This window comes from Mya arenaria, chromosome 6, assembly GCF_026914265.1.
Source record: "Mya arenaria isolate MELC-2E11 chromosome 6, ASM2691426v1".
NCBI classification, from domain to species: domain Eukaryota; kingdom Metazoa; phylum Mollusca; class Bivalvia; order Myida; family Myidae; genus Mya; species Mya arenaria.
Window position 1 is genome coordinate 22112144 of NC_069127.1, and position 24602 is coordinate 22136745.

At 33.0% G+C, this 24602-nt stretch overlaps 1 protein-coding gene across 1 annotated transcript; it reads left to right on the forward strand.

Moving 5' to 3' along the window:
• The first annotated feature begins 327 nt into the window (after positions 1 to 327).
• Positions 328 to 24602, forward strand: LOC128238287 (delta-like protein 1). Its single transcript, XM_052954047.1, has 13 exons — positions 328 to 780; positions 2147 to 2230; positions 4087 to 4200; positions 4693 to 4815; positions 5623 to 5700; positions 6471 to 6521; positions 7474 to 7533; positions 8935 to 8994; positions 13346 to 13436; positions 14374 to 14439; positions 17249 to 17296; positions 19914 to 19961; positions 22463 to 24602. Exons 1-9 carry the CDS (start codon positions 381 to 383, stop codon positions 13393 to 13395), a joined length of 1020 nt encoding a protein of 339 aa, XP_052810007.1. The 5' UTR covers positions 328 to 380; the 3' UTR covers positions 13396 to 13436; positions 14374 to 14439; positions 17249 to 17296; positions 19914 to 19961; positions 22463 to 24602.

Sequence of the window (24602 nt, forward strand, 5' to 3'; positions counted from 1 at the left end):
TATGTTCAGCTCATTTATCTTATTTCTGAAACGGTATTGCATATCCCAGATAATAAGGCCGATGATTTAAAAGGTTGAGTTGATATGCACAATATTTGAATCCGAACGCACAAAATCATTAAAGTATCAGTTTTAATTACAAGTCCCATAACTATTTATCCCATATTGGTGAATTTAGATACACGGTTATGTCATATTTGTACATGCGATACTTGGTTTATATCAAGTTACCTTAATAGGTTTAAGTGTACTCTCTATACTTATGGTTTCGTATAAACAAGATATTTTAAATTTTCATGTTTACATTACCAGTTTGAAAGGAACAGCTTCACTATTGTTACAAATTTGGGCAATTTCACACGGAAGTAAAATACGTAAAGATGGTTGCCTGGCTGGCATTTGTAGTTTGCTTTCTTTATTTATCAAAAGTAATTGGATTAGAAACTTCATGCTGTGATTCGTACCACCTGCAGAGACAAAACGGAGATTTATGGACCTGTGATAATTGTCCACCGGGACATTTTTTCGTTGACGACTGTACATTCAACGGTGGAAGTGCAAATTGTTCTGTTTGTCCAACTGGTTATTTTATGGCATCCAGAAATGTGTTCAGGAGTTGTGCAAAGTGTACAGAAAACTGTCCTTTGAACACGATTATCAGTGTAAACTGCAAATTTACATCGGATCTTCAATGTCGTTGTAAAGATGACGATAAATACCTCGACAAGGATGCATGCGCTACAAAAACAAAATGTGGGAAGGGCTATGGCGCTAACGGTAGTATGTATCCCCTCATTTGTTTGTCGAAAGGGGGAAAGTGTTAAAAAGTCTTTCTTCTTTTGCATTGCATCATAAACGACGTTCTAAAATAGTGTTTACTATTTATATTGTATCTTTGATAATTGAAAACAAAGTTAACTGCATTGTAAAAACACAATGAATAGCTGGTAATCGCACATTACACTAACTACAATTGAACTTGTGAGCGATTATATTGGAAAAAAAATAAAACAAGAATTTTACATAAGGGTGAAACAGTTCAATCCCTGACACAATGGAAACTAAACTAAATACTAAATATAAAACTAAATTTTAAATCGCCAAAACTGCCGTATGTGTGTAATATCGATTTTAAATAGAAGTAAAGTTGATGTTATAAAATTAACGACGCATCTTCGCCATCTATTCGTCTAGTATTACGAAAATCTGTAATGTGATCCATTGCATTTTTGTGCTATAAGCAGGTTATAGTTTTCATTAACGTTCCTAACGTTGCTGTCCATTACTGAACAATGACAATAATTCATTCTTAAAAGCTTGACAGTATATTTTCAAAAATGGGATAGCAAGTTAAATTAAGTACGTTTTACAGTCCAATAACCTTTATAGAGTATAAGATAGCATTGGATGGCATCCCATACGAGTTCTTACAATGATTAAAGTTATCAAACCTCGACAAAATATGATAACTGCTGTAAAGAAGCCGTATACAGTTCATTGAAATCAATAAATAAGTTTATGTTTATGCATATTTAATTAAAAACAAATACTAAACGGTTCATCACCGATATCCACTAGACTGAACATTAATGGTAAAGACTTAACAGAAGTATTTTCGATCTGAAATCATATGTAAATTAGCTGATTCTTGCTCTGTCATATATTGCAGGTCTGAGACAACCACTAATAATACAACATGTCCATTTGGTACTTGATAATAGTTTCAGATTATTGGCACTTTCAACAAATACGTGTATGGTAAAACACTACCGAAGATGTCGCACACACACTCACGCACAAACACACGCGCGCGCACCCACACATACACACACACAGACACACAGGTCATAATTTAAAAATGTTAGTTATATATAAACGGAATACATGTTCATACATATATATATATATACATATATGTGTGTGTGTGTGTGTGCGTGCGTGCGTGCGTGCGTGTGTGTGTGTGTTATACTTATATACTTAGTAGTAAACGGGACATATTTCAAGTAAATACTTGTTGTGTTCGCTGTTACAGATTATAAAACATATCATTCAGCAGGTAATTGATTATAATTTTAGTAATGAATGCAATTTATATGTACATTGTTTTATTCTTGTCATGCTGATGTGATGTACGTTCGTGTTTAAGCCAAAGATGGAAATACAATATGCGTCGAATGCCCGGAAGGGACAGTCTCACCTAACATATCCTCTGATGAGAAATGCATGCCTGGTAAGTGTTGATATATAGTGCAATGCGAGAATGAACGATGTTTTCCAATGCCTGACATGAACGATTTTTTTTTTGCGAACATTAAACAATGTCAGCAACGCCACATAAGTCAAAGAACCATGTTGCAGTTTTGAGAAACATTGTTCAATTAAATATCAAATTGTTTTGGTAACATATTAATTTATTATGATTGATACCTCAAATAGAAAGTTATTTATGAAAACGTGATGGATTTGCATGCCTTTGATTTGAAACAAGTCCAAATACATACAATCTGTTCAGTTTCCAAGTGTGGTCTTAGTCTTTGTGCCACCGATTTGGGTCTCTGAAGATTACCAAATTAATTCAAAATCAGCAAATCTTAACAAAGTTACACCCCAAAACGAGGACATCTGACGGATGATCCCCTAGTGTGACCATGACAAGTGACCAACGCGCCTTATAGAATCTTCATTGTGAACATATGCGCCATCTTAAACAAGCCAAAATACAAACTCTCTGACCAGTGACCGATTTTGGCCTTGTCAATGTTTCTACATGGTTGATTTAAATCAGCGCCACAAACACAATGTTACAACAAAGCATGAGGACATCTGGCGGAGGATTCTCAGGGAATGTCATTTACAGTTAATCTACGTGACGCATACACCCATATCATAGTGAACATTTGTGCCAATAAATTTAGGGATAATCTTATGTTTTGACAATTTCCAGCCTGGACAAGCCACAAAACAAGGAACTGTTACAAATGACACACATACTCTTTATTGTGAGGATTTTGGCCAACCTATTTTAGGATAAATAACCTTATGTGGCCACAATACAGGGATATTTGACCTAAGGCAAATGTTTTTGACATTATCCATTCACCCTCTTAAATGGGAATCGATTGCTACACGCCGTCATTGAATGATGAACATGTTTTCTATATCTGTGACAGCCCGGATATTCAAACAAAAAGAGGATATCTTACCACTATAACTATAACGTGTGTCTTGTTCGAAATACGGTGTCATCTCATTGCAAAATAAGTGCCAACTCTGCATACCAAATGTATAGTCCGGACAATGACAAACAACTTTTAATAGTTTTAGTGTGAATGTGCATGTATGTACGAAAACGACAATATGATTGACATAACGGACAGTCCAATAAGTCGACGATCAATGTAAATATACGAACGATATTTTTAAAATCTGCTAATGAGTTGCTCTCGTTTGTAATCTTACCTTATTTGTGTTGATTAAACAACAGAGTATGACTGCGGCTTGTTATTGACATATAGAAACAAGGTGTACAAGTGGTCCAAACAAAGGGATATAAGATTTAAATTGACAATGTTATTAAGCATATCAACAATCATTGTACATAAACAAATATAAATTTGTTTGGCAATTTTGAACATATTGTGTATTCTTTAAGAAATGCTTGTAAAGATTTATTTTCGAGCTTATACTTGACAGTTCTTCGAAATGAAGTGAAATTATTGTGCTGGCCATAACACAAAAACCGTGTAAAATAGTCGCATTGAACGTGGTACACATGCTGCAAAATGCACTGAGCACGCGATTGAAGCGAAACCGATAACTATGTCTTTAGCAGCTTTTGTTTTCGTTAAAAAGACTGCTATATATGCTGAACAAAAGCTTTTATTTGTGTCGATATAAGAAAGCATGTGTTTTTGTTGAACTTGGTTTGAGTCATTATGGACAAATACGACCTATGGCATTAATATTAACAAACTGAAAAGTTTTCGATGTTTTGGAAATGTTGTGTCGTTCAGCACAATGTATTCACATCACATTGATAGAGATACTAAGTATATGAAGCTATCAAGCATTCTTTTTTATTTCCAGACACGGATGACTGTGCGCCAATGCCTTGTATGAACAACGGAAGCTGTACTGATTTGGAGGATGACTTCAAATGCACTTGTCCCGAAGGATTTGCCGGTCGAAATTGTGAATATGGTAGGCCACAATAAATTATATATTGATTTGAATTTATCGACCAAATTAGCTTTTCACTAATGTTTCGTGTATTTATTCTGTCTTGCAAATGTAAGATAAAATATTACTTAAACTGACTGTTTAAAGCGGTTAACATAAAGCCACTGTTAACATTTGATAAATCGTGTCTGTTTTCTTGAGTTGTATAATGTGTAGTTGGGTGTATTTTGGGTTTTAATCCGTTTGAATTTCAAGGCATGTATATTATTTTTCACATTGATAAAATAGATAAGCAAAGAAGCCAAACATTATAGAAATACACTGTTCTGATGCACAAAGTCAAACATTTGTAGCAAGAGTTATGTCAAATCTGTAAATTGGACTGCTTTTGAAAAGTAATTATCATAGTTAACCAAAGTAGGATGAACATTGCTTTTGCAAACCACTAATACGCAGTGTACCAATTGTTTAACTAGCTTAATATGTCAATTTAATTAATGAAACAATACTTAGCCACAGGCTGTGATACTGGACCATGTCAAAATGGAGGACGATGTATACCGGATGGGATTTTACATTACTGCCGTTGTCAGGATGGGTTCAAAGGAAATAATTGCGAAGAAAAAGAAACCTTTTGTAAGTGCGCTATATGAATTAATAAAAATAAAACTGGTGACTGATGACTGGTGTGAACACTGTCCACCCTAGCCTAGATCAAGAGGTTTTCATGCGCCAGAACATATTAGAAAAATCGCCAGGAACATTCACTCAAATTATATAAGAATTATGGTTAAAACAATTCTGTACATAGTAAACAGAGAAACTAATGATACACAAACTCTGATAAATACATTCCTAAACTAGCATAGGGAAAAAAGTTTATTCTGAGAAATCTAGGTCACATATTTTTTAGGATGTTAGTGTTGGTTTTCGTCATTAAAGAGGTATTGGGACTGTAACCGTTCGACGGAACATAAGCGGTTATTTTCCAGTGGTTTATATGAAGTTGGTTTTAGCAATAAACAATGATATTCTTAACTTTTATTCATAACAAACTCAATTATTTACCATGATCTTCCCTACTGTATTGATAAGGTTTCATTGACTTAATTTAATTTGATTTTGATGTTTTAAACTTTCAGTTTAAATATGATTAAATTTAATTGTTTAAATTAAACGTTTAATTTTGCTTTAATTCATTTATATTTGTATTTCTGAAAATTTAGTTTGTTATATTTTAAATGAATTTACTTTAATTTTATTTCAATTAATTAAGTTAATTGAAAATACTAATATTAATTTTGTTAATAAATTATATTAGCTTTAATCTTAACTTCGTATCATAGCAACGCCACTCGATCATCAAACACTTCAGTACTGAATTTTTAATATATGTACATGTAACAATAGTGTTGCTGTTATAAAATATATTTTGTGTTTCAGACACTGCGGGCATTATCGCTAGCATCGTCTTAGGAGTTCTTTATGTTCCGACTGTTGTGATCGCTTCTGTCGCGCTAAGTAAGCCTCTGAACTTTAAATGAAAACACAATGGAAGCTGCAAGAATATGTGTAGTAGCTAACATAAAGTTGTTTAAATGCACAAGGAGCAAGGCTTCACTTTTATTGAACGAAAGCCTCGCTGGTCAAAATAGCATTATTAATAAATGTTTCGGGTTCCATGTTACTGCCTAGGATCAGTCGTACCGATTAACATTATCTAAAACCTCACAGATGTTCCAGTATCTTAAAATTTGGTATTACGTATGTGTTAAATAACAATATCACTTCGTACGTGTGTAAACAATATATTGGAAAGAATAATTGCTTTATTGGAAATTATCCAACAAGTCATTCGTTTAGATATCATGTTTTTTTATAAAACGGTTTATTTGAATAAAATAGTTAATTTCCATTTACACAAATTGAGGGAATGACATTTCCTCTTAATTTCATGAAAATGTCGATATGAATATATTGTAAAAATTATAGCGCCATCTAGCCATGTCTGATATCACTATTTTAAAATAGGCAAATTCCGTTTATAGTAAAGTCTTCATGCTCTGAATCTTTCTGGATATCATGATTTAATTTACATAAATTGTTTCAAATAATTCCGGTTACTATATTTCTGCAATGTATTTCTTTAGGTGGAAGATAATAATGAAATAAGAATTGTTTCCAATTTATTTTGCAATAGATATTCATACAAAAAATAATACTTAATTTTCGAAGTTTCAAGAACCTTTTTATAGTTTTTGTTATAATATGTACATTTATTTCCTGTTTAGAATGGTCTTTAAGAAGAAAGTGGAAGCCAAGAAATCCGAAAAATAAAAACGGTATGTGCAAAAATTTCGTGTGATCAGAACCCTAATGTGATATGATTTAGTATACATAAGTATTTCATAATGAGCCAGTTTTTCTCTAATATAATCTGTTTTTCCTTAAACGTTAGTAACGCAGTTCGAAGTCGAAGACCAGCTTTTCTTGTGCAAGCTTTCATAAGCTTAGTTTTACTACTACAAAATATTTTCAAGACGTACACTCGGTTTATGAAAGCTATTTTGGAACATAAATGTAATTGGTGTATTGTATTTCGGATTAAAGAGTCAATGTCGATGACTAAATGTTGTAGGATGGTTTGCGATCTATAACGATAGGGGATACCCTAAAGGAATACCGTTAGGCGTACCGCATATTGCATTAAACATCAAGAGCTTAGAACATTATGTTTTATAGACGCCGTCTACCGTTATAACCTGTAAAGGATCTTATTTTGAATTTCCTTTCTTTGATCTTGTAGTTATCGGGGACCATGAAAATAGTCAAACCCAGGATGTAACTCCATGCTAAGGACCATTTATTTCTCATACTCCATGCAAAGGAACGTTAATGTCTTAGACTCCCTGCGAAGGAACGTTTATGTCTCCTACTCCATGCAAAGGAGCGTTTATGTCTCACATTCCATGCAAAGGAGCGTTTATGTTTCATACTCAATGCAAAGGAGAGTTTATGTCTCAGACCCCATGCAAATGAACGTTTATGTCTCATACTCCATGCAAAGGAACGTTTTTGTCTCATACTCCATGCAAAGGAACATTTAGGTCTCATACTCCATGCAAAGGAACGTTTATGTCTCAGACTCCATGTAAAGGAACATTTATGTCTAATTCTCAAGGCAAAGGAACGTTTATGTCTCGTTATCCATGCAAAGGAACATTTATGTCTCACATACACATGCTCACACTTTAACTACCCGTAAGGGTTCTTAATTTTTGGAGTTCCTTTCAGTTAGTCTTCAATCCCTCCATTCAAGACAGCCTGAAAATGGTCCGGCTCAGGATACGAACGGTTAGTACTTTTATGTTTTCAGAAATTTGCCTTACGTTATTATTTCTGAAAAAGAATGGAAATAAATGAAATTTTGAGCTTTGTGTTATCAGTTAATAACGAGATATAGCGTCTTGAAGGGAACATAGTGTTTCGCACTTCGTGCCAAGGCAGATTCTTTTTTTTTCTCACTCCATGCAAAAGAACGTGTTTGTCTCACTCTCAATGTGAAGGAACGTTAATGTCTCAACGCTTACGTCTCACACTTCATGCCAAGGAAGGTTTAAATCTCACACTCCATGCAAAGGAAGGTTTGGGTCTCAGACTCCATGCAAAAGAGCGTTTATGTCTCATAGGCCATGCCAAGGAGCGTTTACGTCTCACACACTCAATGCCAATAAACATTTAAGCCTCTCACTTCATTCAAAGGAGTGTTTATGTATCATACTCCATGCAAAGGAACGTTTAGGTCTCATACTCCATGCAAAGGAACGTTTATGTTTCATACTCCATGCAAAGGAACACTTATTTCTCATACTCCATGCAAAGGAACGTTTATGTCTCATACCCACAGCAAAGGAACGTTTATGTTTCATACTCCATGCAAAAGAATGTTTATCTCTCATACTCAATGCAAAGGAACGTATATGTCTCATACTCAATGAAAAGTAACGTTTATGTCTCACACTCCCCTTAAAGGAACGTTTATGTCTCTCACTCTAAGCAATGAAACTCTATGCTATGGAGCGTTTACGTCTCAAACTGCATATAAGGGCAAGTTCATGACTGAACCACATGAAGAAACAGGTTAGAACAATTGTAAACTAATATTTTTTTTTAATTAAAACTACTTTAACAATGCTTAGAATAAATATAATGGGCTTTGGATACCTTCATGGTCAGATACTTTAATATTTGTTGAGCATCATATTTTTGAAATGGGGTGGATTGCTCATGGACATTGCTCATGGACAGATAGTTCTGGATTGCAACAGTTTCACAGAAAGTGAAAACGACAGTCAGTTTATCTTGATATCTTGGATTTTTATCATACACTTTCTTCTATGGACTCATGATATGAAAGTCACTGTATGGTAACTGCTGTTTCAGTGGATAAATGGGTTCTCTGCCATGCATACAAAAGATAAAATCGTTGCTGTTTGATCAATTATCATCCATATAATTACTAATTTTGAAGTGTTAAATTATTTCGTAACCCCCGAATTTCATTGTAAAACCAAACGTGAACAAATTGAAAAGGGTGATGATATAAGTATATTATAATGTGTCCAGCGCTTTAAATAATTATATACATACGTTTATTTTAACCAACTAATTAATGCCTCTGTTACATGACTGTTTTTTAATAATAGTTTATCAATAATGTTTACTCATCCATGAAATCATGATCATCTTCGACAGTTGGTGTCAATCCGGAAAACGAAAAGATGCGCAATAATACAAGAGAGCCTGGACAAGCTGGCAAGTATTACTGTTTTGTGTCTGACATTTCTGTCATTGGTGAACATAACGTACATCTTATATCAGCGTCAACTGCTGCCATCCAAAGTAGGCTTTCAAAACTATAGGTCTGAGGTATGACGCGCGATATCAGACATTCGGACAAAATAATAAATGCTAAAAAATAGATTTGAATATTTATGTTAATACTCTACACAGATTAGTCGTTATTGTTTGTGTTACACAACTTACGTGATGAGAAAATGTCACCATGTGTCACAAAATGTATTGCAACAATTGTTTGAATTGGCATTGCTTTCAGCCGGCTCTCGTACCATAGTTCTAAGTAATACATCGCATTTTGTTTCTAATGACTAGTTTCACTAGTTCGTTTTTCTTAAAGTGGTTCACACTAGAGGAGGGCCACAACTCAGATTCATGAAGTATTATGTTATAGAAATACCTTGAACACAATTGTACAATATTTTAAGGTATATTTAAAGTAACAGTGTTGCACACGATCAAAGGGCGTAACACCACAATCATTAAAATAAGAATTATTGCCCTTGCTACACATGTCAAAACGTGTCATATGCAACATATGAATAACCTTTAAATGAGAGTTACTGACAATTCTAACGATTTACAAGACAACGAGGCTCTGACAATGTTATAAAATATTTCTGGGAAAAAAAACAACAACATACTTATGAAACACTTTGCAGCGTCATATAAATATTATTTAATTATTATTCTCAGAAATGATTTAGCTCTTTCCACATTGGTTGTACTTTTGAGCCTATTTGTTGAGCAAAATTTTTTAGGTTACTGTTTTTCGTCCGTAGTTTCAATTTTTACCCAATGTTTGATGGACACAAAAAAGGAAAGAAATAATCTAACAATTACTCGACATCACAACCGGAAAATTGTGCATTATTCAGATTCAAATTATTACAGATATTATAAAAAACTATTGAGTCGAGTACACATACATATCTTTAAATGCAAAAATTAAAGTCATCATTGGCAGGCAGTTTGCCATATTCTTTTCTGAACTATAAGTTCAATTAATTTCTTAAACTAACTCATTAGTCAGTTACATATTTATAATCGTTTAAATGATTTTGTGAAATAGGTTTGGTTGAGAAAAGAACATTAGGCCGTAACATGGAATTCACTTAACTGTTGAACTATTGATGTTTTAAAAAAATAATGTGACAGTTGTTTAGTGGCTAAGGGGGTTTAGGTAAACACCCGTTTAAATCGAACACAAAGAATGCCCACATATTTATAAACAAAATGAGGTATAAGGTATAAGGAGTCTACCTAAATTGATCAATTGTATTATGTGAATATATTGACTTAAGTCACTATATTAGGCTGAAATATGACACAATTTCGTCGATATACTTATATTTTAATGTGCATTGTTACAGGAAATTCACTTCAAAATTAACATGGATTGTTCATTTCTGTATTTAATCATTGACAATGTGGCTACTTAAAGTAAGGGCATTGTTTTTTCTTGAAAACTCATTACTTAAAAATAACATAATAACGTAGAAAATAAAGAAAACACTTTTTTTATTTTACAGTACAACAAAATATGTTATTAAATGATAAACACACAATATCACATTGCATAATTATAGATTATAGATATTTTTAGAATTATGACATGCCACCAGTACAAACTGTTAATAGCATGAATGCAGCCACAAGTTTAGGTCAACTTCTCTATTTTCAGTCGTAAATTGAGAACTTCTGTTATTGTGCCAACACTTGGGTATATGTTTGACTGCGATTTATCGTGTCAGTTTGCTTATAGGGAGTTAGGGGAGGATGTTTGTATAAGGTCATAGGAACAGTTGACCTTGTTTATTTCGACTATATTTTATTAACAATACATTTTAAAAATTGTGGTCAACCCTTTTTGGAAGGCATATGAAAATAGTGTCTGATATTATTTTATTCGACCGAACAAGCTTTAGTACAATTTCAGCAATTAAAGACATGTTTATTTGTTTGACAAGGTCAAATTACATGATGATGACTGCTTTATTCCATTGTTGTGAATATATCAAAGCATTAACATTAAAACTTAAACAATTTTTTAAGTAAACTGCGGTGACAAAGACATAAAAGTCCGGAAAACAAATAAAACAACTTTTGCATTGACATACGAAGGAATAACAATTCGTTGTTCAAAGAACAAATTTCGTATTTTGTCCATAATGAAAAAATTGGCATTGTTTGTTCTAACATTTGTATTGTAACGCCAAAAAATCCTTTAACCAGGTATTCCGTGAGACATCGAAACCCACAGCTGTATTGTTGCAATTATTTCTATAATATATACGTAAAATATTATTCTGTTTAACAAATACACACCGTTAAAGATACGATCCACTAACACTTAAATTTGAGTACGTATTTGTATGCGAACGGATTCAGACGATTGAGTGTTCTTCTGTCTTAAATCAGTTACTGCAGTTCTCGTATTTTAGATTCGACTCTTTGAAAAATAAGGAGAGCTATACTTTTCAAACTGGCGTCTGTGTGACCGTCGGTGTCGGCGTCGACGTGAATATAACACATTTGTTAAGGTTTTGCATGTAAGCACCTTCAAGTCATTATCTCAGGAAATACATCATGTATTGCATTAAAACTTTAGATATGTGTTCCCAACAATCCAACAAACTTCATTAATGAAGTTATATAACTCTGTTTTGAATAGAATGCAAATAATGGGCCTTTATTATTCGATTAAGAATTATTGGTTAAGGGTTTGCATGTGTGCAGATATCTCAGCAACTAATTGATGTATTGCATTGAGACTTCATTCAATACATAACGACCATACATACATAATAATCAAGTTGGATAGCTCTACTTTGCATATAATGCCAATTATATCCCTTTATTATTCGACTGGGAAATACTGGTTAAGGTTTTACCTGTCACCACATTTAAGTCAGTATCTTAGCAAATACATCATGTATTGCATTGCAACTTAATATATATGTTTCCTACTTTTCAACCTACTTTATTAATGAAAGCAGATAACACTATTTTGAGTGTTATCACAATTATGGACCTTTATTATTCGACTTAGAAATTTTGGTAACGGTTTTGCATGTAATCACATAGGATAATATTTCAGCAAATTATTGTATTGCATTGAGACTTTATACAACGATACTCAACCATTCAAACTACTTTAAAAACAATTCAAATTATGTCCCTTTATCATTTGACTTGGAAATTCTGGTAACGGTTTTCTGTGTAAACACATTTAAGTCAATATCTCAGCAAATATAACATGTATTGCATTGAAACTTTAGACATGTTTTCCAAACTATTCAACCTACTAAATTAAGTAAATCAACTCTTTCTGACTTAAATGCAAATTATTTTGCCTTTATAATTCGACTTTAAAATTTTGGTTAAGATTTTGCATATTAGCACACGTAATTCTGTTAATATCTCAGCATTACTTGATGTATTGCATTGAGACTTTATTCAACACTCAACGTTTGAAAATACTATCATTATCAAGCTCGATAATTCTATGCTGCATATTATGTAAATTAATCCCTTCAACTTAGAACTTATGGATAAGGTTTTGCATGCAATTTACAATGATCCGTGGATGTTCCCAAAAATGTAGCGATGATTAGACTTAAAGCTGTAGAATAGTCGAGTGCGCTGTCTCTGTAACATCTATTGTTATAGACAGCTCGTACATATTTCAGGCTCTGTCGAAACAAACAAAGAACAGGCAGTTATTGAACATTATCTTCGATAATTCTGAACTTACATGTATTCATTTAACATTGTTTAACTTGCTTTACTTCATATATCAAACATACACCATTGCATTGTAAAGTGGGTGAAGGTAATATATCATAAAAAAGAATGGAACCCCGCACGTATTTTAAAAGAGTTATATATCTTTTTCGAACAACCTTTTTATATGATATTGCGAGAAAAGAAGTTACAAATTCCAAACTAATAGAAAAGCCTCACCACGGGAAAGCAATCAACCCATTGTTAGCAGTCCTTCCAACTTCACTGTCCTTGGGCCAGGCGATACAGGTGCAAGTGAATTCACATAGTTGCAAAGGCAGTAAGGCTCTGACATTGTAACTACGTCATACAATAACCTCATCATGGTACAATATTCACAAAACGTTGTACTAACGTGATGTGTAAGATGGGTATTTACGTAAATTGGTATTCTACTCTACTATAAGCATTATTGAAGATAGTAGCAACTCTCTTTAAACATCATTTTATGTTTTTAAATTTGCACGGATTTGGAAAACCGGGTGGGTATCCGTCTATAACACACATATAATACACTTTGCAGACCCTGGCGAAGAAACCACATCACGGAAAAAAAAATCCATCCATCGTTAGCGATCAATTGAACTGCACACCCGTTCAGCCTGAAACTACAGGTAAAGGTGTCTTTAATGACGTAGCTGTATAACTTACTTTTGTTCATATTAAAAACAGAAATCCTTGCATTAAAAAACTGGTACAAGTGCTAAATAATATTTCAACTCGGTATGTACTCAATGAGTTTTAAATTGCTTTGAAATGTGAACAAGAACACTCATGTCTCAATCATTTTAATGTCGGCTAGGTCTTGTGTTGTACAAAAGGTGAAGGTTTACTTAACTAATGGAACTATATTAAAACATATATAATTCTCTCCTTTCACAAATTACAACTTTCGTATGTTGTTACCATGGCAACATCCATATGTGTGTAAACTGTACAATTAAATACACTCGTGCTAACCCTTTTTTGATTTCTCAGGGTTTGTGTAATCTGGTACTTTACACTGCTCTTCGATAATATTTTACTAAGAAAAAGTATTTATATTTAAAACAAACTTCCTTTTTAATAATGTTGCTATAACAAACACTATATACATGCACAGTGGATTCTAACTGGTGTGATGTGGAGTTACATTGTTTACATATAAATGGCTTAACATATTGCTAAGTAACCGAGTGTAGTTTACATTATTTTCATTAGCCTACGCTATGTCTTTTAAATATTGATATGAAAATAACGAACTTACAGTGATAATCCTATCAGAATCGAGATATTTTTTGCTTCCTGCAATAACCAAATGAGACGTCACAAACGACGTGGTATTTTTAAGCTGTAAATAATAACAGTTGTATTTTGGGAACTAGTTGTATAAGTTATAAACAGTATTATACAGTATAAAAACACATCGTTTAAGAAACTAACCTCTATCTCTGAATATTATTTTATGGGGTTTTTTTTTGCATTGGAACGGATAAAGACGATCCAGTGTGCTTCTATCTTAAACAGTAAAAGCAGTACAAGTATTTATCAAACATCCGGTACGCTTTTCAGTCGCTCTAGGACAGGAACAAGGTCCAACTCTTCCTGCTAGTCATGATGATGCGTCTGGAACTTCAGGTAATACTGATTGAACGTAGTTTTACATGCTTTCGTTCTTGTTGCAATCACAAATAATGCCATTTGGAAGTTAGTGAAATTACTTAATCATTTATAGTATACGAGTTGACATCCCTATCGACATGAAGTCATAGAGGTTTTTTTTAGAATACATTGGGCTTATAATATTTTAATGCTACCTAAATAAAGTATGACATATAAAAGGCATGCAGGCATTATGAAGGCAAAGTAATACGGAGGCATATCGTATATGACAATGAATTCAAGTATATGTCAATGAATAGAACAATCAATATTATGAATGCGTAATAAAATGTATATGACGATGATTGCAAACATCAAAATTATGTATACCTAGTATAGCATATAGTATACTAGTATGATTACAATACGGTATGGTTTCCATCCAAGTGTAGATGTAGAGGAAGGAGAAAAATGCAAGCACTCTGCTGGAAATCCCTAACCTTGTCAATGAGAACAAATATCGCTAGTTTTTTCCAATGCGGCGGCACTAGCACGAAATTTAAAACCAAGGTCTGGGTAAATGTAATCAAACATTGAAATGCTTTCCCTATCGCCAATGACTTTGATGACGTCTAGAGGAACCCCGAAAGATAACAAATAGCTGCAGCCGCCACGGCGCAGAGAGTGGGAGTTATACACAATTGATGGGGCCGTCGGGGGTAAACATTGTTTGAATCTGGCCCTCAATTTAACCTGTGTTAACCATGTTAATGTTGACCGGAAACAATAAGCGAAACGATTCTGTGAATCACAGCAGGATCACGCTTTCCTCAGAAAGTTGAGCAGGGTTGACGTGGGGCGTAGCGGATAAGACCGCATGAAATACTCTGTCCCTGTACTAAATAGTTTTAGATGAGTGAATATCCCAAACACAACCTAGTGTGGTAAATTTAGCATTGTAAACAATGATGAGTGCTATTTGACTGGCTCCCAAATACGTTGCTTATACGAAGTAAACCAAAGAAACATGTGAGACACGCTGTCCAAAAACAAATTTCAAAAATATTCGAAAAATTCAGTTGCGCCTTTCAGTATGCATGAAAACTGAAAATTATCTACTATCTATTATGCCTACTTGCTAGGACTTATCTAGAAAGATAACGAAATCTAACTGTCGCAAATATGACAGTCGTAATTAAGAAAACAAAATTTGAAAGTGTGTAAGCAATTGACATTTATATATAGATTATTTTGCATATAGAGATGAGTAGGTTACAACTGAATTTTTAATACGGTTTTTTCATCATTTTACCTAGTTAATATTTACTAATTGTAGAAAAAATTATATAAAGTATATTGTGATGGCTAGTTTCAACCAGTTCATGTTTTCGCCTTTTGGGGATAAAACAAAAGAAAGGAAAAAACACGTGCAAACACGACAAAGAAGCATTAAAGCCGACGAACCGAACTGAAGGCGGAAACGCCTTATCTAGGGCGAATTGCGAACGAATACTGTATAGGATTTTAAATAAAGACGCATCTCGTGTTTACGCGGTTTGGTTAATTGGCATATTGGCGTATTTTGTGTTAACGCGTGGCGGATTATTGACATCTGATAGTCATGCGGGTTTTTTTACTTTTCTCAAGTTAGTAAACCACGTATTATCTTGTGCATTTCGATATAAAATTGTTTGCAAAAGGGTGAAAATTGAAGCAACCCTTTGGTTATGATATCAGATTGTAATATAAATCAAATAGAACTAGGTAATGGTAATTCATGATAAGACAGGAATAACAAAACTTGTATTCATGGTTTATTATATTGCATTATAGGGTCAAAAGTTTCTCCAGAGCTTTAAATGAAAATCAGGAAATTCGTCATTGAATCTCGATTTCGCCGAAAAATCTTTTAAGATAACAAAAAAACATATTTGTGCAAAAAATTCAAATTATGGATTTTGCTCATTAGAGCATTGAGGAGACGATGTTTAATCAACTTAAACACAATAAAGACCTGCAGCAACTTGCATTAAATATGGCAAGAACCAAGTTAGCCATTTTGTTAAAAACAATCTGTTTGTATAAACACATAAATCGCAGTTTATCCACAATGCACAGGAAAACTTGTTTTCGCTCAGGGAGTGTTTACCACATGTTACTTTAGTTTAAGCATGGTTTTCGGCAAATAACACGACTATAAGAAGAGATCGCTAAATTTTAATAGAACTCATTTTCAATCAAAATTATTACTGCATTGTATCCCAAGAAATGACAACATGAAGATGCTATTTTGATATATGGCAATACATAGAGCCTATAATGCATACTTGTGAATCAAAAATGACAAATGAAAAACCTGTATAGCGTGAAACGGAAGTAGCAAAATTATTTTTTAAGTTATTATGTCCATTTTTTCCTATTCATAGAATTCGAGCAAACGGTAAAATGTATGAATAACTACATATAACCTGCCCAACAAATTACAATAGAATAAAAAAAAATGACTAAAATGGAAGTTAATACTAGATACAGGACTAGCATTAAACTAGTTTAAATGTTGCCGCATTAATGTCCAGTCATTGATAACGAAAAACACTTACACCAGATCTGCGTTTAATAAGGTGTGTGGAGCTACCGTTTGCGATTCCGTTGGCAGTGTATGCTTATGACGGGATAGATAAAAAAGGCTTGCTTCATGGGCAACTGTTACCATATTAAACTGAACTCAAGACAGTATTATCCTTACACGTTTGACATTATGATTAAACAGAATGGCAATGGTGTGATATGCGGGATCACTGAAACTGCTTTGTACGAACATTTCTGCATGACATTTTCTTTACAGGTGATACTCTTGCTGAATCTTCTCTGAGAGTCGCCGACGTGCGGAACGGTAAGTATAACAAAAGCGCTAGGTTGCATAAGGGGCATAACTCAGCAGTTACTTATTTATTTAGGCATATACATTTGTGTTTTGTCCTTTGGAGCATATACCATTTGAATTTCTTGAGCTTCTTTTGCACGCCGCCAACACGGACTACACTCGGGCTACGATTTTATCTCCAATGTTTAAGTCGAAAAACAAGGGAGCTCAAAATACAATTAATCAAATGTGTGGAAGGTTACTTAGGCAAAACTTGCATCTCGTGTTCTGGCATATACATCTAGCTCTCATACTTGTACCTATTCCTTTCTTACTTGTACATCTTGCTTTATTGCATTCTGTACTTCGTTTTCGCGCAACTTCATTGCTAGCTCCGCGAAATCATTTTTCCTTGAAAAAATCTTTTTAAAGTTATCTTTTTGCTATGACTATCTTAATAGCTTACTTCCTGACCCATTTTCCTTACATTACTTAAAATAAATAACAAATGTCAGCAAGCACTTTGACATATACCACTTAGACTAATTAAGCAAGCATAAAGCAAAACGTCATATTTACGATGATTACGGTAACTAATAGTATTGCACTGGATGGCGCTACGGTTACAATGTCCATAATTTCCATAAGGTTACCGCAACCAATATCTCCGGCAATCTTCGGGATAGATTTATGTTGTTGTTGTTTTTTCTAATTGCCGAGGTGTTCTGATTGTCATATAATGTCGATGTGTCTATTTCCGTACAGTTTTCCGAATTTGCGTCGTAAAAAAACAGCTAAACAATAATTCCCCAAAAATAAAAAAAAAAATTGCAACCAATTAAAACTTAACTGTTGATAAAAAGGAATCATAAAAAGACAATTTTAACAAGAAATATATTTATTCGTGGATTAAGCGATCTCATTAGTAGAGCGATTGAGAAATTAAAGAGTAAAAGTTTAATAGATCTGAAAAAAATAACAAAAAAACAGATACTATTTTTTGGAAAAAAAAACATTCTTCAAAGTCTATTTCGGAAAATAACGAAAGACAGGTGTGCACATTAAAGAAATTCAACGACGAATTGTTTTATCAACTTTGCTTTCTTAATGGAATTATTCTGAATCTATGTTTCAATGATATATAGGTCATGCCAGAATATGGGCATTTTGCATCAAAGTCTACATCTAGAAAAGCAATTTTATTAAATTGTGTCATATTCTCTTTCTATTCCACATATGTTAAGGTCCTTCGACAAAATGTTAAAACGTCTCCATGTTTTATTTAGTTTAGAGTAACGCTATCTTTCTGGAGTAAAGAATACATCCATTTAAACCTGTTAAGCGAAAGAAGATTTTATCAGATTTTCGATAAAAAATAAAAAACAAACATTGCAATTACTGTTTTTAAAAGTCTGTCGATAAAATAGGTAGTGTTTTGTGTCCAAATACCCAAAACTACTTAAACAACAATGACTAGTGTTTTTTGTTGAATTATTTTCAAATGATAAAGAGTTTAAAAAATAGTAAAACATAGGGGATTAGATTCCTTTCTATACTTAAACATCGCTAAATTTTATTAAAACAGATTATCCATCAAATTCAAAACTTCACTTTAACACCATGAAGTAATCATGAAGATGCTATTTGGATCTATATCATTAAATAGTGCATATAATATACCCCTAAGAATATATGATAGTTGAAAAGCGAGTATACTAATGATACAGAGGAAGCAAATCAATTTTGGGAAAAATTGCTTTTGGTATTTATGTCCATTTTTCCTTTTATAGATGTTCGTGCAAACGGCAGAATATATAACAAACTTAAATCAACCAGCACAACAAATTACAATAGTAAAATAAAATTACTAAATTAAAGTAAATGGGAGTTCCAGGAATAACTTTTCTGCTTTTCTATTTAGATGTTGCCGCAGATCTGCGATCAGTCAGGTGTGTGTGGCTACCGCTTGCGATTCCGTTTCGAACTCTCAGTGTATGCTAACGACGGATGGATATATATATATATATACATAAAATAGCTTACTACTTTATCTCTTTGGCCACACAAAATTCATCATGTGTTCGTCGGATTATCCGCGTTTATTATTTTGCGCTCTCACATATTATTTTGCTGCATGAATTGTTTTTGTTTCTCCCTAATTTTCAATGTTTTCTGAAATTCTCTTGCCTAAAATTAAAGAAACTTTCCCGTGTCCAGACAAAATCAGGTCCAGGTAACAGCAAAACAGCTGATACTTGTAAACAATTGTTTTTGTCGGAAACATTTTCCTTTATTTTTCAGCACTTTCAATTAACGTAATGGTTAATACTTTTTTAAGAGAAGTTCAGTGTCATAGTCAATGGATTAATTCAGCAAACAATAGCTAATTCACAGTGTCGAAGGAAATAATTCATAATGTTTGTTTTTCATTGTTTTGTTCTTATTTTTTTTGCACGCCCGCTCCTCCTTTCTTCTGGCAAAATCTGTAAAACAAATAATCAACTTTTTGTGGTTTAACTGAACTCAAGTCAATATTAAATTCGCAAGTATGGCATTAGGATTAAGTAGAACCACATGGGTTAGTAACGCTCGATTACTGAAATTTAATTGTACAATCATTTATATTTAACATGTTTGTTTTTTGCAGGGAATACTCTTGATCAGCCGTCTCTATAAATCGATGAAGGAGCGAATGGTAAGAATAACAAGAGCGAAAGGTAGGAGAAGGCGCATAACAACTTAGCAGTTTTTTCGTGTACATTTATGATTTGGCGTTGGGCGCATTTACCAATTAAATTTCTTCAGCATTTAGCACGTCGCCAACAAGTACGTCTCTAAGGCTACAAAATATCTCCATTGTTTTCGTCAACAAGCGAGCTCAGAATACATTAAGTCAAATGTATGGATGGTTGTTGAAGCTAAAATTACATCTTGCGTTCTGACTTATCTGTCTTGCTCTCTTTCGTGTACATATATCTTTCTTATTTGTACATCTTGCGTCATTGCATCATGAATCTTTATTCGAAAAACTGCATTGCTAGCTAAAACGTTTATTTTTTGATATCAGAAATAATTGTGTTAAAGTAATCTTTTAGCTATAACTATCTGTATAGTTTTCCTCCTGGTCCATTTTCTTTACTTTACAATGCATGAATAACAAATAACTGAAAGCATCTGGACCAATACCACATGGCCTTATTTAGCAAGCATAAAGCAATATATCATATTAACAATACTTACGGTGGCTAATAGTATTAGACAGGTAGTACTACCATTACAATGAAGGTTATTTCCGCAATATTCTAAAAAAAGGTTTTAGGCAACCGTCGGGATATGTATATGTTGTTTAACTGCTGAGGTGTTCCGATTGTATTTAGATGTCGATAGATTCTGTCTATTTCCGAATTTGAGCCGAAAAAACAACAACAGAAAAAGATAATCCCCACAAAATAACGTTGCAATCGTTTTACAACCAATGATATTTTACTGTTAATAACCAAAGGAAATATGAGTTTAAGTTTAGTATATCTGATTTTTTGACAACCATGAAGGCAAAAATTGTTCCTCTCTATCTTGACGAAATTGTTCTTAATTTGTGTTTCAATGGCGTACTGGAAGTGTCTGAATATGGGCATGTCGCTCGAAAGAAAACATTTTAACTCTATCCATGGCACACTATCTTTCAATTTCATATATGTTAAAGACCTTCGAAGAAATGTTTAAAAAGTTCGAGCTAAAAAAAATATCCATTTTGACATGTTTTGTGGTAATAAGGGGTTGACAAAATTATACAAAAGAAGGCTTTTTTCAGATTCTGGATCGAGAAGCATTTGCATTTTTTTCGGAAGTGTCAGTCGATAGAAATAATTTTGTTTATGTGACCAAATACCCCAGACTACTAAATCCACAATGAATAGTGGTTTCTTTGTTATATACTTTCAAATTAGACAGAGTTCAGTAAAACTGTGAAAAATAGTGAGCTAGATTCATTTCCTGTTTACAAAAAATATCTTATAGCTACAGTCATCACAAAGCCACAATATAATGTTGATATGGTAGTACGGATTTTTTTTAACACAAGAACATTTAATTGGTATAAAAGCATCCCGAAAAAATGCAAAATGCAATTATCTTATTTAGATGATAGAATAGTCGTCCTTAAAACTTGCTAAACTCCTAATTACACATACACATGTTCAAAACGGATGTATGTAATATGCCTGCTATATATTTTGCAGCAGTTCGGAAGGCCCCTCAAAATGACATGACACTTTATCAGAATAAATGGCGAACTCTTTAATCTATCGATGCAATCATTATGTTACCATACCACATCTGGTAATGAAACTTAAAACTTTGTCAGAATGATTGTCTTACTCCTAACTCTATTGATGTCACATTCTCTTCCAATTAAACATGATGCAAAAATATCACTTGTTAGAATAATTGTCTCTGAACTCTATCAAGATCACATTCTCTCCTCGTTTTACATCAAATGGTGTAACATGACACCTGACAAAATAAATGTCGAACTCGTATCTCTATCGATGCCACAATCTCTGCCTATTTTACGTCTAATAAGGTAATATGACTTTTTGTCAAAATAATTGTCGAGCTCTTAACTCGATCGAAGCCAGAATAATTAAACTTGGACAAAATGTGTAGATCCAATCGAGTGGCATTCAAATCAAAGTGAATATCAGGAGCCGAAAAAGCCCGCTGTGTCAAATTTTGACAAACTTTGTTTTAATTTTTGAGTCAATTTTCCTGTTTACCTTTTTTGTCATATTAAGGCACCTATACATAAGTTCTTGCACGACAATGACCAAACAAAAACTACTAAAAACCCATTTTGAAATGTTTACCCCTATCTAATAGAACACAATCAAGGTGTCATTTGATTTCGTCGCATGGCTGACAAATGATAAGTCATTATAACAAATAGAAATTCAAATCAAACTATGCTACTTTGGTGAATGAAATAAATCTGTCAGTTATTGCTATTTTTAGTTTACTATTGTAGATGCATTTGCTTAATTTAAGATAAAAATGCCTACATCAATGGTTGTTTGTATAGGTTACTATGTTTGAAAGGCAAAATAGCATAAGTTTCATGTGTCTTAATGGTATCATGTCAGAGCCATAGTCAAACAATTGTATTGTTGAATAACACTATATATATACATTTAATTTTAGGTACATTCAAATCCGTAAAACTGCTCAACAGCACAGACAAGGAACAGATGTTGCATTGTGTCGCCTTGTTATAAAACAGAGACAAAACAACATTCCATATGTTGCACACGTGAACGAAGACGTGTACACGTATAACATACTGAGTTAAGACATCTGTAAAAATGTCAACATCAGATATAATAATACAAGCGAATGCTTTCAAAGAACATCTTAAAAGTATGTTCTTTTCACAGCGAATAAAAATCAAAGAGGTCATGCATATTGTCACACTCCAATGTTAGTGTATATAATTAACATTCATCTGCAACCTAAATAGTTTTAATTTGTATTATATGGAATTATAATGTATCAGTTATCATTTATATATCATCACATTTAGCCTTGTTGAACTACATAGAGTAAAGACACTATCACTTTTATTTCATACAATTATCATATAAATAACAATGATATAAAATTACGATTTTAACATAATAACTATTACGTATCTTGAACAATAAGCTATATATATACTAATGGCCAAAAGTCTTGTCCGGTCTACAAAAATTACAATATCCAAAAGTCTTGTCCGATCTACAAAAACTACAATATCTGTTTTGTTTTAAATCACATATTCATAAATTTGGTATCGATGGAAAGACGACATTAATATGCATTCAATAAAAACGAAGTTTGGAATTTGAGCCAGTACTGCCAGTACAGCAATGTATTGAAAATGGGCATTGAAGATTTGCAAGGCACAAATGAAACCCATACCGGACACGACTTTTGGCCATGAGTATATTTAGGTAGATTGAACAAATGGTGTATGTTAAAATGAATTGAAATTTATGTCATTCATATCAATCTCTTCGCAATTGTTTTTTCACCTACAATTATATAGTAAACTGGCTCAATCAACGATAGTAATAGTAGTATAGTGTAGTTAATTAGGTGATTTCAAATTGGCCCAGTTATTTGTTCGAGGTCAGCAGTATTTGCAAAAAGGGCAAAGGCAAATACTGCTGACCGAGGACAAATAAACTCAATATGAGGTCAATATGAACTCAACTTATTGATAAATATTTTTTTCAATTTACTATTACGTGTTGTACGACCTTTTGGTAACAAACATTCTAATTGTTTGCCTAAAGTTTATATTAAAGCTTATGCTTTATTCATTCATGATGTCACTTCTTCTAGACTTGACTTTGCTGATTTTGACATTTATCCTTTAAGTGCGCAAAATACAGCAATGTACAGTCTAAGGAAGAATACTTTTTTGTATTTATTTCGTTAATCATTTTCCAAATTTTCACCCTTCCTCGGCCATCTTCTCAGTTATCAAAGTTTTAATTATCGTAAAATCCACCAACAGGTTGAAAACAACTATCAAACCGTACAAAGTGGTTAAAGTATTTAACAGGCTAGTGATTTTAAGTATGTTTTAAACGAGGCACACACTTTTTAAACAGTCGGTAACACGAAAAACAAAATGGATGCCTTTTAAAAAATATCCAGCATATTTTTCATTTAAGGGCGAGTTTCGACGGCCAATGAAAATATATGTAGTCCATTTCTCTAATCCTGTATTTGTCGAATTTTGTAGCCAAACAAAACGGCGGAACATCATGTTGGCTGACTTTGGTCGGTATTGGCCTTGTTTGGCATACATTGTAGTCAGTTGTTTTGTATTTTTCGCATACATATTACAACTACGATTGTTCCCCAACCGCGGCAATTACTTTATAGTGGATGAATAAATTATACTATTCTCACATTTATGATGTTTTTTTACTAAACAGACGTTATATCAATGCAATGTATCAATTAAACATCTATAAATAGCTTTGTTATGCATGTATGTGAGTATTTGACGCCATTTTGTTACTATATTCATTACAGTACACATTTAAAGGTGCTAAACCAGCAATTAAACCCTTTTGATATTGTGGTCTCGAAGCTTAAGGTCAATTTGACCCTCAGCTGAAACTCCATATTCGATCAATTAAACATATATTTAAATTTTTATAGTTTGTTATTTGATTTGTACAAATGTTTTTATGCATGTATGACTTTTTATCAGTTTACGCCATTTTGTACTATATTTAGCTTCATATGTTTTAATGACATTCTTGTTAATAAATTGTATATTATATTG